The sequence below is a fragment of the Trichomycterus rosablanca genome, chromosome 2 (assembly GCF_030014385.1).
Source record: "Trichomycterus rosablanca isolate fTriRos1 chromosome 2, fTriRos1.hap1, whole genome shotgun sequence".
NCBI lineage: Eukaryota > Metazoa > Chordata > Actinopteri > Siluriformes > Trichomycteridae > Trichomycterus > Trichomycterus rosablanca.
The window spans coordinates 22531108-22544835 of record NC_085989.1 but is presented as its reverse complement, the minus strand read 5'-3'; the positions used below and the strand labels follow the sequence as shown (position 1 = coordinate 22544835).

General features: G+C 38.1%; 1 protein-coding gene across 2 annotated transcripts in view; it reads right to left on the bottom strand.

The window, feature by feature from the left end:
* Positions 1 to 13728, bottom strand: part of sdk1a (sidekick cell adhesion molecule 1a) — a 563685-nt gene that overhangs the window by 161002 nt on the left and 388955 nt on the right. For both annotated transcript variants that reach the window (XM_063012551.1, XM_063012559.1), the window contains exon 8: positions 5986 to 6069. In XM_063012551.1, coding sequence (XP_062868621.1) covers positions 5986 to 6069 — 84 coding nt within the window. The remainder of the gene's footprint in view (positions 1 to 5985; positions 6070 to 13728) is intronic.

The following is a 13728-nucleotide window of genomic DNA, read 5'->3' as shown; positions in this document are numbered from 1 at the left end:
CATAGAGCGGCTCATTTCTCGGGGTAAGTCTTATGCTAGGCTGGAAACACTGGCCTGTGTTTTTCAGTGCAAGATTGTATAAATAGCGAACTTTGGGCGACAGCCACTATGGCTTGTAGTGTGACTTTTCCTATACTTTCTAATAACTGCTGCCACTGTGTTTCGACTCATGTTTAAGCTAACCAATGTTCTTGTGCCCTTTCGCTTCTTTGGTTCCCTTTTTCCTTTTAGAGACAATTCCTTGCCATGTGAAGCCATGATGGATTACACACATAAGAGCCCAAAATGAAGAAAAGTCTGGTGTTAGCAGCTTGTTTCGTCCAACAAACAGACAAGCAGTGATAAATATTTGAACAGTGGCATACCAGAGCTTAAGTATTTGGTCCTAATTGGAAACATTGTTTCACTGAGTTTTACAATGTTAAGTAATTGTTTTTTTAACCTAAAATAACAGCACGTATCCTGTTGTTCAAATTAATATGAACTCATTTTAATACAGTACTTAAACATTTTAGTGATATTTATCAGAAGTGTACTAATTTTTGTTGTATACTGTATCTTCATACAACCCCAAATCAGAAAAAAAGTTGGGACAGCATTGAAAATGCAAATGAAATAAAAACAGTGTCTTTTACTTTGACTTTTATTTGATTGCAGACAGTATAAACCTGAGATATTTCATGTTTAATCTGCTCAACTTCATTTCATTTATTAAAAAACATCCATTCATGCGTTTAAGGCCTGAAGCACATTCCAAAAAAAGTTGAGACAGTAAAGCATTTACCACTTTGTAGTTTCCATTTCTTTTCACCACACTTAAAAGACGTTTTGGCACCAAGAACACCAAGTGATTTAGTGTTTCAGGTTTTATTTTGTCTCATTCTTCCTGCAAACACGTCTTAAGATGTGCAACAGTACGGGGTCGTCGTCGTCTCATTTTTCGTTTCTAAATACTCCACACATTCTCTATTGGGGACAGGTCAGGTCATTCCAAAAAAGACCTGGAATGCTGATTCATCTGACCACAATACACGTTTCCACCGTGTGATGGTCCATCCTAGATGCCTCTGAGCCCAGAGAAGTCAACGCCGCTTATTTTTTGCGCAGTAAAGTTTTTAAGTGGCATTTGTGCATGTAACTCTGTATTGTAGAGCTTGACAAAGGTTTTCCAAAGTTATCCCTCACCCATGTGGTTATATCAGCTATTGTTGAGTGGCGGTTCTTGATGCAGTGCCGTCTGAGCAAATCCTTTCCAATCTTTCTTTGAGGTTCGTTGTTTTTAAACATTTTAGTAATTCTCTCACACATTTGTTGACAAACTGGAGATCCTCTGGTCATCTTTGCTCATCAAAGACTCGGCCTTTCCTGGATGCTGCTTTTGTACCAAACCATGATTACAATCACCTGTTTGGAATCACATAATTATTTACTTTTTTCACCTCATTACTAGCCCTAAATTGCCCCTGTCCCAACTTTTTTTTTGGAATGTGTTGCAGGCCTGAAATGCAGGAATGGAGGTATATTACTAATGAAATGAAGTTGAGCAGACAAAACATGAAATATCTTGCATTCATACTGTCTGAAATCAAATAAAAGTTAAAGTAAATGTAAGGAACACTGCATTTTTTTTATTTGCATTTTCCATACTGTCCCAACTTTTTCTGATTTGAGGTTGTAGCATGAAATTATCAACTGTCAAATCAACGACAGTGAAAATTAGCCGTGTCTTATGAAAACATGAGTTGTGCGCTGTTTTGAAGTATCGAGACACCCCATAATACATGGTTCGTATAAAAGAAGCTCTAGCAGTAAACACAGTGTATCTACAGCTGTTTCTGTCTACATTATGTACAACACACGTCCAAACATTTTCACTGCTTTCTCGAGTCACTGTAAATCACTTGCTTCTGTAGTTTTCTTACCCTGTAATGTTTTGTCAGCTGTTCACACACACAGAAAAACAGTATTTACCAAACAAAGTTTCCAGGCTTCGACTTGATTGGGCACTTGGGTGGCACAGTGGTATATTACGCTAAGCCAACCCCGTTGAGGAGAAATCTCAGTGGTGCCATTGGTCAGTCAGGCGTCTACACAGACATAATTGGCTACGTTTAGGGATTGGCGGTGTATCCTGTAGAACCGATCCTACTTTAAGCAAACTGAGGCCTATTTTCTGTTCCCTTTTACGGATAGGAAACTGTTAAACAAATTCTTTTTGTACAATGCCCATCAAAAAAGTAAAGAAAGTAGAGAATTGATTCTGCTCTCCACTCAGGAGAATAAGAGCTGTTTGAGCAGGTTGTTTATATTTTTCTCAGTGCATCAGATATTGACAGGATCATTTTTCCCCTCACTCCTGAAATTGCAGCTCTGTGACACTTGGACGCAACACTGACAAATATTGTAAATATGGTTCTGACTATTGGGCTGACCTTCCATTTTGGAACTATTAGACGACTTGCGTGAAAAGTAATGAAGAATATTTTTGGCAGAAAGCCAATGCCATTTCCACTGTCCATTCCCCTTCCCCAACATAATGATAGCAGCACTGGCTTTTCCCCCCCATCAACTACTCATCTCTCGAAGCTAATGATGACCCAGCTGCTCATTCAAAAGGCCACCATTTCTCTTATGGGCAGCTGAGAATGACATTCTCAGAGCCGGTAGGATTTTATAAATCACTGCTAACAATTTTCTGATCAATACCTGCTTTAGGATATAGGTAACTATAAAGAGTGTGCTGTATTTTATTGCAGATCCCAGGTGCCAGGAAACTAGCATATACACCGATCAGCCATAACATTAAAACCACCTTCTTGTTTCTACACACATTGTCCATATTATTGGCTTCACTTACTATATAAAAGTACTTTGTAGTGCTACATTTACTGACTGTAGTCTATCTGCTTGCTTTGTTAGATCCCTTTCATGCTGTGACACTGGCATTGACATGGTGGTGGTGTGTTAGCGTGTGTTGTGCTGGTATGAGTAAATAAGAAACAGCAGCGCTGCTGGACTGAGAATAGTCCACCAACCAAAAATATCCAGACAACAGCACCCTGTGGGCAGCGTCCTGTGACCACTGATGAAGGTCTCCAAGATGACCAACTCAAACAGCACCAATAGATGAGCGATCGTCTCTGACTTTACATCTACAAGGTGGACCAACTAGGTAGGCGTGTCTAATAGAGTGGACAGTGAGTGGACATGGTATTTAAAAACTCCAGCAGCGCTGCTGTGTCTGATCCACTCATACCAGCACAACACACTAACAAACCACCACCATGTCAGTGTCACTGCAGTGCTGAGAATGCACCACCTAAATAATACCTGCTCTGTGGTGGTCCTGGGAGAGTCCTGACCAGTAAAGAACAGAATGAAAGAGGGCTAACAAAGTATGCAGATAAACAGATAGACTACAGTCAGTAATTGTAGAACTACAAAGTGCTTCTATATGGTAAGTGGAGCTGATAAAATGGACAGTGAGTGTAGAAACAAGGAAGTGGTTTTAATGTTATGGCTGATCAGTGAATATGACCACTCGACTGCTGCAAATTTTCCATCCTACAACAAAGGCGCTCTATTGTATAGAGTGGCAAGCTCACTAAATGCATCGTCACGTTCATGGAACAACAAAAAGCTTGGACCCAGCAACATGCTGTAGCTAAAATTGAGATCCAACTGAGACTAGGTGAAAATTTTAAATCTTTAACTGTCTAGGTACAGCTAGCATGTACAAAATGTAGATTTTGATTTCTGTTCCTGGCTAAATAAAGTAGAACCCAACATGGTATTCAGGTGTTGTAATTTATCCCATTTAAAGTTTGCTTTATTGCACATTAGGAGATGCTTTTCTGGTTACTGTGGTAAAGAGTAATTTTTTTGAATTACTGTATCCTTCCTGTCACAGCATTCTACTCTGACCTTCTCATTAATAAGGTGTTTCCGCCCACAGGACTGCTTCTCAATGTATGCTTGTTATTTTTCTGAGTAAACCCTAGAAACTGTTGGCATAATATCCCAAGAGATCGTTATGACATATTTAAATCAGTCTGTCTGGCACCAACAATAATACCCTGGTTAAAATCAGTAGGACCACATTTTCCACTCTTTCTGACGTTTAATTTGAACATTAAGTACGGTTCTGAGTGATTGGGTAATAAGTAGGTGTACCAGTGTTCCTAATTAGGTGGGCAGTAATTGTAGATCCCCATAGGCTGACATCACATGAGTCATGTACCTAGTTGTTACCTAGCAATAGGAAGTTTAATGTAATTAAACAAAGTGATTCTTTTAAACATTGAAATTTATTTATTTAACCAGCCAGAACCCAATCAATTATTTATTAGCTGCTATAGTTGCCCTGATTTTACTGCCTATTTATTTATCAATTCGTTTTTAGTAGCCACTTCATCATGGTCAAGGTTTAGGTGGGTCCGGCAACACAAACCAGACAGGGCTCACTCACTGACTTACACCCAAGAGAATTTTCGAGCAATCAGTCCACCTTTTGCATGTTTAAGAGATACATTTACATTTTCGGCATTTAGCAGAAGTCTTTATTTAAAGCGACATACAGTACTGTGACAGTCTACTGTATAAGCAATTGAGGGTTAAGGGCCTAGCTCAAGGGCCCAACAGTGGCAACCTGGCAGTGGTGAGGCTTAAACCAATGACCTTTCGATTACTAGGTCAGTACCTTACCTGCTAGGCTACAACTGCCCTAGATAGGATGAAATTCAAACCTGACTAGGTGTCCAAGAGGCACAACTGGCTGAGCCTGAGAGGGGTCAGTGCTGAGATCTGCAGCTATGAGGAGTTATAATCAGGAATTGGAAATGACTACATTGAGAGGGAAAAGAGGGACTGCAAAAGAAAAGAAAAAGCCTTTTAATGTATTGAGCCACCAGGCAGATCGGTGTAAAAGCTAGTCTATAAACAACTGGGTTGCATTTTCACTCACTCACTTAACCGTTTATCCAATTAGGGTCGCTAGTGGCTGGAGCCTATGCCAGCTTTTCAATGGGAGCAAGGCACACAGTAACCCTCTAGACGGGGCACCAGTCCATCACAGAGCAGACTCACAAACACACACACATTCTCCTATTGGGAAATTCAGTGTCTCCAATTAACCTGACCATGTTTTTGGACTGTGGGAGGAAACCCACGCAGACACGGGGAGAACATGCAAACTCCACACAGAAAGGACCCAGACCGCCCCACCTGGGGATCGAACCCAAGACCTTCTTGCTGTGAGGCGACAGTGCTACCCACCGAGCCACCATGCCACTGGGGTCGCATTTTCACTCTACTTAAATAATTATTGAATAAATAAAATATAAGACACAAGCATACACATGTAGGTGCTACTGATATTTCAGTGGAAGCTTAGCAGTTAAAGTACTGGACTAGTCATCAGAGAAGGTTGCCCGATCAAGCCCCACCATAGCCAAGTGGCCACTGTTGGTCCCTAAGTAAGGGCCTTAACCCTCAATTGCTTGCATTGTATTCAGTCATAATTGTAAGTCGCTTTTAATAAGTGTCCCTTAAATGAAACTTTGAATCTTTAAATATCCTTAAAAAAAGGTAAGAAATAAGAGGACAGAGGAATCGGCTGATGTAGTCTTGTGACTAATATATTGCTGGGTTTTTTTTTAACTGGCGAGTGTTTGGTGTGAAAAGGCTCACACAATGTTTCTACATGAAGCTGGTGTACTGTTAAAGCTGTAAATGTTGTGAGTCAGTGTAAATTCTGTGCATTGTCTTAGAATGAAGAGAATGCATGCTGACAGTGTAATCTATTGTAGCAGATCTATTCTAATCTACTCTAAATCAGTGGTCAATAAACATCCTCTGGCAGATCTTTCCTCCTACAAGCACCATTTAGCTGGGAAAGCTTTCCTGAACAGCAACTGATAAGTTCCAGCAGATAGATGATGGAAGTTATAACTACATTTCGTATTAAGGTAAATCTGCATGACTGACCTCGAGCTTGGCACGGGATTTCCACACTTTTCTCCACTTCTCCCATCATTTTCCTCCTGGGCTCGGCCGTAAAGTAGGGAGCCTCTGCCAAAAGCAAAGAAGCAGTCAACACAGGCAAACAAGTAAATGCCATGCACTTAAGCAATAAAATTATCATACAGATCAGTCTGTGGTGCTGTAGTGTAAGCGAAAGTGGTTGAAGTGAGTGGGCAGGTGGACTCCAGCTGCTACTCTAAACCATGTGCAGAACAGAGCTGGAAATTAACACCCACTCATGCCCCATTTGCCAGTGAAATTTGGCATTGGCAAACCACCAGTCGCTTTGTTGGATAACCTTGTGGTCCTGCTATTCGAATAAAAAAAAAAAATCAGAATTGTATGCATGCCATTTCTTTAATTAAGGTTAACACTCAAATACAAAAGCTAAACCCAACAGGGACTGGGGGCATTAAGGGATTTAGATCTGGTTTACAAAGTAAATAAATTAACACATTTTAAAAATTATAAGAAAAAAACTAAGTCACATGGACAACAATAAGAAAAAGAACATTAACAGCAACACAGTCAAAGAAACAAAAAGAAAGCAACAAGCCCACTATGGTGCTACTCCAAAAACAATTTTAACTGAACATTTTAACCCTAATTACAATGTCAGCTTCGGTTCCCAGATGATCCTAAATTATATTTTTTCAGTTAATATTTGTGTCAGGACTGTCTGTGTGGTTGGTAAAACAACTGCTTTGTTAGTATTTAACAGCAAATTTAGCAGGATTAAAACAACTTCCAGAAATACAATGCATAAACAAATGTTAAATATGTTTTAAAACAGTGTTAGTTTTTTTATTTAGCTTTGACTAATTCAGTAGCACTTAGACAGTGCTATTTACCAAGCCACCGTGCCACCACCTGGCAAGTGTATAGTATATCTGCTGAGCTCCAAACAGTCCGAGGAGTCCGAACAGCCTCATACAAGCCTTACATGATCAAAAACAATGACAAGCATCGAATAGAGTGGTGAAAAGCATGTCACTACTGCACTCTGGAGCAGTGAAAACGTGTTTCATACAGTGACAAATCATTCATCTATATCTGGCAATCTGGGTTTGGCAAATACTAGTCATCAAAGCTCCTGCAGGTGTAATGTGTAGATGTCAGTGTTCCAATACATTAACCAACAGGTAAATTCATTCATGTTTAACTTTTAATTTTTTAGTTAATTTTAGAGACGCTGTTTGATATTTCTTGAATTGTTATGTAGTGCCTTTAGTGACCATATTAACCTGGATTTAAACCTTCCATTGGTCACTGCCTGTGAGGAGTCTGCCTTGTTTTTCTCCTGTGACTGCTGCGAGTGTACTCTGAGTGGGAAAGCTATACAGACATTCACTTCGTGCTGAAGTGGACCTTTCATATAAATACATAACTAGATAATCCTGCATCAAATCTGGACAACCGTGCAAACAGCCACTGAGCACCTGACTTATGAAAGATGTCATTCCGACAGGCTACATTTATCATCCTGTGCTACCTTATACTATTCCTAAGAAATGCTTGTTTATATGCAGACATTTAGAACTTTTATTCATACCTCACTCACAGATTTGTTTTAAAAAGGGCAATAAACAAGTGCTCAGTGCTCTGGAAATTAATAAAAAGTTTCTTTTTACAGTAGCAACATCAGGACTGCCATAATTAAATTTAGATTTTTTCAGTTGTCCTGTAGTAGTAGTTAATATTGTTTTTTTTGCAATATGAAACAAAAAAAACCCAATAATGTGTTTAACCAATCACTTAATCAAGCTGGACCTGTTCATCATGCATGTACAATTCCTTTAGTTCTGAATAGCTAATTAAAAATTGGTGTAAGCACACGCTTCCTGCATTGGCAGGACCTGGTGCCAGCATTGGTGCTCATCTACAATTCAAAACAGATCAAACAGGGGCCGGTAAAGATCAGTCAGATAAATTTAACACTCATTATAAAGGTCAGAATTAGATGCAAAGTATAACAACACATGCTGGAAAAATCCAAGAAGTGGATGGATATTCGGGTCATGTCCTTTGTCTGTAAGAACACTGAAGTTTCAGCACAAATTACAGCTTTGTCAATGGGCAAAAGACACAACAAAAATTACAAGAACACTCAATAAAAAAAGAAAAAAAGTACGGTACAGAAGTTATGCATGTTGTACCTAGTACATTTTTTTTATTTTTTTTTTTTTTATTTAACCTTTAATTTAACCAGGCGAGTCATTAAGAACACATTCTTATTTACAATAACAGCCTGGCAAGTAGAAGAGTCTACTTGAGGAAGGGGAAAACAACATCAACAAGGGGAAAATAAGGGAAAAAAAAAAAAACAATAGTTATAATCATAGTAGTAAAACAATCAATTCATAGTAAAACAAGTACATGTATTAGTAAAAATATTCCTAATGCTGTTCTTAAATTTTGAGATCGGAACAAAGACCTGTAGTTTTAAAGTTTTCTGAAGTGTGTTCCAATCTCTAGCAGCAGATAACTGAAATGATGAAGAGCCAAAAGCAGTGTATGTTTTGGGGATGTTTAATTGAATGATGCTAGATGACCTGGTGTTATATGTAACAGGCACTGGCTGTAACAGGTTTTGTAGATAAGGTGGTGTTCGACCAAGGAGAGTTTTGTAGATGAGTGTAAACCAGTGTATACTGCGACGAACGTGTAAAGAAGGCCAATTAACCAAAGAATAAAGAGAGCAGTGATGAGTTCTGAAGTGAGCATTTGTAAGAAATCGGAGAGCTGAATGGTACAGAGCATCAAGCTTCTGAAGGGTGTTTTTGCTTGCCACTGTATAAACTGTATCTCCATAGTCAAACATAGGAAGTATAGTCATCTGAACAAGAGTGAGTTTAGCAGCACGAGTAAAGGAAGAACGATTTCTGTACAGGAAACCAAGTTTGGCCTTGACTTGGACTTGAAATGATGACACATACAGTAAAGTCTTGGGATTCTAAATATTTCACTATTATTCAATGAGTACAATTGAATGATAATGCAGTACTATGGAATAAATACCCTGTTTTAGTTTAATATATGGATTGGTGAACATATGACAGCTGGGTAAATAATATACACAAGGCAACTACAATGATTCATTGTAGAAAGTGGTGTAGAACGTTCCATATTATTGTTTAATTTAACGGTATGGCATGGCCAATAATTCCTTGTTAGTAATCAAGATTGACTATATTTGGTGACTTCCCTGCTTATTTAAATATGGATAGTTTAAATGTACCCATTAGATTAATCTATAAGCATTAAAAGAGAAAGGTCTAGAAGCCTCTGTTAGAAAACATATTATAGATTTCACAAGATCGGAAAGCCATTGTTAGACAACTTCAGGTCCTAATATATTCTGAAACAATGAAAGAGTCAGAGTCACTTTACCAAGGTCAGAAAGTAAACCCAAATCATCTCATTAGGCTAAGAGTAAATTGGTGCATTTGATCAGATGTAATCTGAGAACCACCAAAAACAGGTCGCTTATGAATTGTGCTGTATGTACAGTATATTATGAGCAGATTGTTAAGCAGCACATGTTCCAATCATTCAGTAACAAAAAAAGAGCAGCAGATAACAGAAATCCCAAGACTGCCAAGCATTACACATACATAAATCAAGTACTTTCAACTTCAACATGAAGCTATGCCAAATAAGCTGAGAGGAAAACAAACACACACACAATATAAAAAAAATGGCATAATAGTAAACAAAATTCAGGCCAAGCGAAACTGGCAGAAAACATTAAATTAAGCCAAACCAACACCAACAAAAACAAGAATAGTGAAGCAAGAAAACAAGCAAATACCAACAAATAAATTAGCAGCTGGCTAACACTGGCCACCAGAAACGCTAAAGCTAAAGACTAGAAATGTCAACTAATCAGTTAATTATAAACAGCAACAGCAGAAGGTCAACTTTAAAAACAGGTGGAAAACAACAGACATTGCTATCCTTATTACAGTTACAAACACTGACTAGAAAATAAAGAAAGAAATAGCTTAGCCCTTTATGATTTCATCTAGATGAGGACTTATTTAGTAGTTTAAGCAAGAGCATCAGGTAATTATATCATACTTTAATCATCAACTCTACTATTTAATAGATAATAACTGCAATAATCATGTGTATTAAATGGAATTAAAAAATGATGACATTTTACATAGCAATTACTTCTAGAAAGAAAGTGAGTTGAAGCAGCTGGTCACAGGATGGTCACTTTACCAAGGTCAGAAAAATATCCCTATCCCCATCTATTAAGCTAAGAGAAGATTGGTGCAGATAATCAGATGTAATCTGAAATCCACCAAAAAACAGGTCGGTCATGAATTGTGCTGTATGTACAGTATATTATGAGCAGATTGTTAAGCAGTACATGTACCAATCATTCAGTAACAAAAAAGAGCAGCAGATAACAGAAATCCCAAGACTGCCAAGCAATACACATACATTAAACGAGCACTTTCAACTTCAACGTGAAGATATGCCAAATAAGCTGAGAGGAAAACAAACACACACACAATATAAAATGAAATAACAGTAAACAAAACTCAGGCCAAGCTAAACTCAAACAAAAACAGCAAAAACAAGAATAGTGAAGCAAGCAAAAAATAGCAAACCAGACAGATACCAACAAAGAAATTAGCAGCTGACTAACAGTGGCCACCAGAAAAGCTAAAGCTTAAGATTAGAAATGCCAACTAATCAGTTAATTATAAACAGCAACAGCAGAAGGTCAACTTTAAAAACAGGTGGAAAAGATGTCAACAGGCCTTGCTATCCTTATTACAGTTACAAACCCTGACTAGAAAAGAAAGAAAGAAATAGCTTAGCTGTGACCTTTAGGACTTAATTAGTACTTTAAGCAAGATCACCTGGTAATTATATCATACTTTAATCAACAACTCTACTATTTAATAGATTATAACCGCAATAATCATATGTATTAAATTAAAAATGTACATTTACATAGCAATTACTTCTAGAAACAAAGTGCAGCAAAAACACATACCATCCTACAAACCAACCACAACAGGATGGTCACTTTACCAAGATCAGAAAGAAAACCCAAATCATCTCATTAAGCTGAGGGTAGATTGGTGCAGATTAGATGCAATCTGAGAACCACCAAAAAACAAGTCGTTTATGAATTGTGCTGTATGTACAGTATAGTATGAACAGATTTTCTGATTTTTTGTTAAGCAGCACATCCAATCATTCAGTAACAAAAAAGAGCAGCACATAACAGAAATCCAAAGACTGCCAAGCAATACACATATCTAAAACGAGTATGCAGACTTTTAACTTCAGCATTAAGCTATGCCAAATAAGCAGAGAGAAAACACACACACAATTTAAAAAAATGGCATAATAGTAAACTAAACTCAGGCCAAGCTAAACAAACAGAAAACATTAAATTTAGCCAAACCAACACAAAGAAAGCAAGCAAGATAACAAGCAAAAATAGCAAAGCAGGCTGATACCAACAAAGAAATTAGCAGCTGGCTAACATTGGCCACTAGGAAAGCTAAAGCTAAAGACTAGAAATGCCAACTAATCCATTAATTATAAGGATAGCAAGGTCTGTTGGTTGCTTTTCACCTGTTTTTAAAATTGACCAACAGCAGAAGGTCAATTTTAAAAACAGGTGAAGAATCCAATAGGCCTTGCTATCCTTATTACAGTTACAAACACTGAAAACACCAATGTAAAAGAAAGAAAATAGAGAAAGAAATAGCTTTGCTTAGCTTAGCTGTGACCTCTATGATTTCATCTGGATGAGGCCTTAATTAGTAGTTTATGCAAGATCACCTGGTAATTATACCAGGTGATATCATACTTTAATCAGCAACTCTATTTTTTAATAGATTATAACTGCAAATCATGTATTAAATGGAATTAGAAAATGATCAAATTTTACATAGCAATTACTTCTAGAAACAAAGTGAGTTGAAGCAGCAAAACAAACACATACCACCCTACAAACTAACTACTACAGGATGTGATGTCACAGGAAGCTCCACCCACTAATCCAGTAGAGGTTGGAGTGAGTTGGTTACACAGTATGACAAATACCAAAGTAAACATAGTGGAGTTTTTACCTGTCTTGATTAATTAGCAGTATCTTGCTGCATTCTTAGATTTATTATGAGTAGGTGGGTCATAAATGACTACAATACTATAGCATCTATTTACCAATTTATTAGAATTAACAATCAAATTGTTTGTATTATATTGGAATTATTTCAGTTTATGGAAATATTACATTTAGTTTTGTTATTTAGCAGTGGTACTAGATCAAGTACCAGCACATTGTAGCATTAGTCTATCAGACACTTGATGGAGAGTCTGTGCACTGCTATCTTCAGTCTCTATTTGGATGCTTGATGAGGTGTAAGCTTGACCATTGGCTGGGCCACTCAGGGACATTCAGAGACTTGTTCCTAAGTCACCCCAGTGTCAGCTTTGCTATTAAATGTGTACTGTCACCACAGTCTGAATTTGCATACTTTCTAAAGGTTTTCCTGTCCCGGTCACACATAGTGCCTGCTGCTCTGCTTAAAGAGTTCCATTTTCCTATCATCACACCAGATAATCTTTTCCTCATGTTGATTGATTGATTGACTTTTGTTTGCTTATGAGTCAAACAGATTATTACCCAGCAGTGGTACTAGATCAAGTACCAGTACATTGTAGCATTAGTCTACCAGACACTGGGTGGCGAGTCTGTGAACTGTTATCTTCAGTCTCTGCTTGGACACTTGATAAGGTGTAAGCTTGACCATTGGCTGAGCTACTTAAAGACTTGTCATGCCAATGTCATTTTTCCTATAAAACGTGTACTGTCACCCCAGTCTGAATTTGTATGCTCTGTAAAGGTTTTCCCCAAGAATGTTCCTGTATTTGGCCACATTCCTTCATCTTCATATCCAGTAAATTACTGTATGTACCCTTACTGGTCACACATAGTGCCCGCTGCTCTGCCTAAAGAGTTACATTTTCCAATCATCACACCAGAGAATCTTCTCCTCAGAGTCCTGTACATGCCATTTAGAGAACTCCAAGTGGGTTGTCATATGTGTTTTATTGAACACTGGCTTCCGTCTTGCCACTCCAATAAACATCTGATTTATGAAGTGCTGCAGAGATGGTTGTACATCTAACAGGATCTTTAATCTCTGCACAGGACATTGAGACCTCCTAAAGTGATCAGTAGATTCTTTATTAGCTCCTTGACCTAGGCCCTTCATGCCTGGGTGCAAGGCAAGTATACAGTCCAGACACGGCACCCATTTACTGCAGGACTGAGGTCATGCCTCTAGGTATAACCTCAGTCATACCTAGGGGCAATACAGAGAAGGCAGTTTACCTTTTCAATCGTCTGAAAAGGTAAAAGGGAACCTTTTGTACATCTAACAGGTCACAAGACGCAGGGTTACTTATAGTTCCTAGAATTAAAAAAGACCACGGCTGGTGGAAGAGCATTTTCTTACAAAGCTCCACAACTTTGGAATAATCTTCCTGCCTCTGTTCGGGATTCGGACACAGTCTCAGTGTTTAAGTCTAGACTGAAAACATATTTATTTTCTCAGGCTTTTGATTAGTATAGACGAAGGTGCAGAGCTTGAGGGTTCTTGGTCATAGAAACTTGTGGTGATCAGGGATGTTGGATTGCTTTCATTCTGCCTCTCTTGTCCGATCATT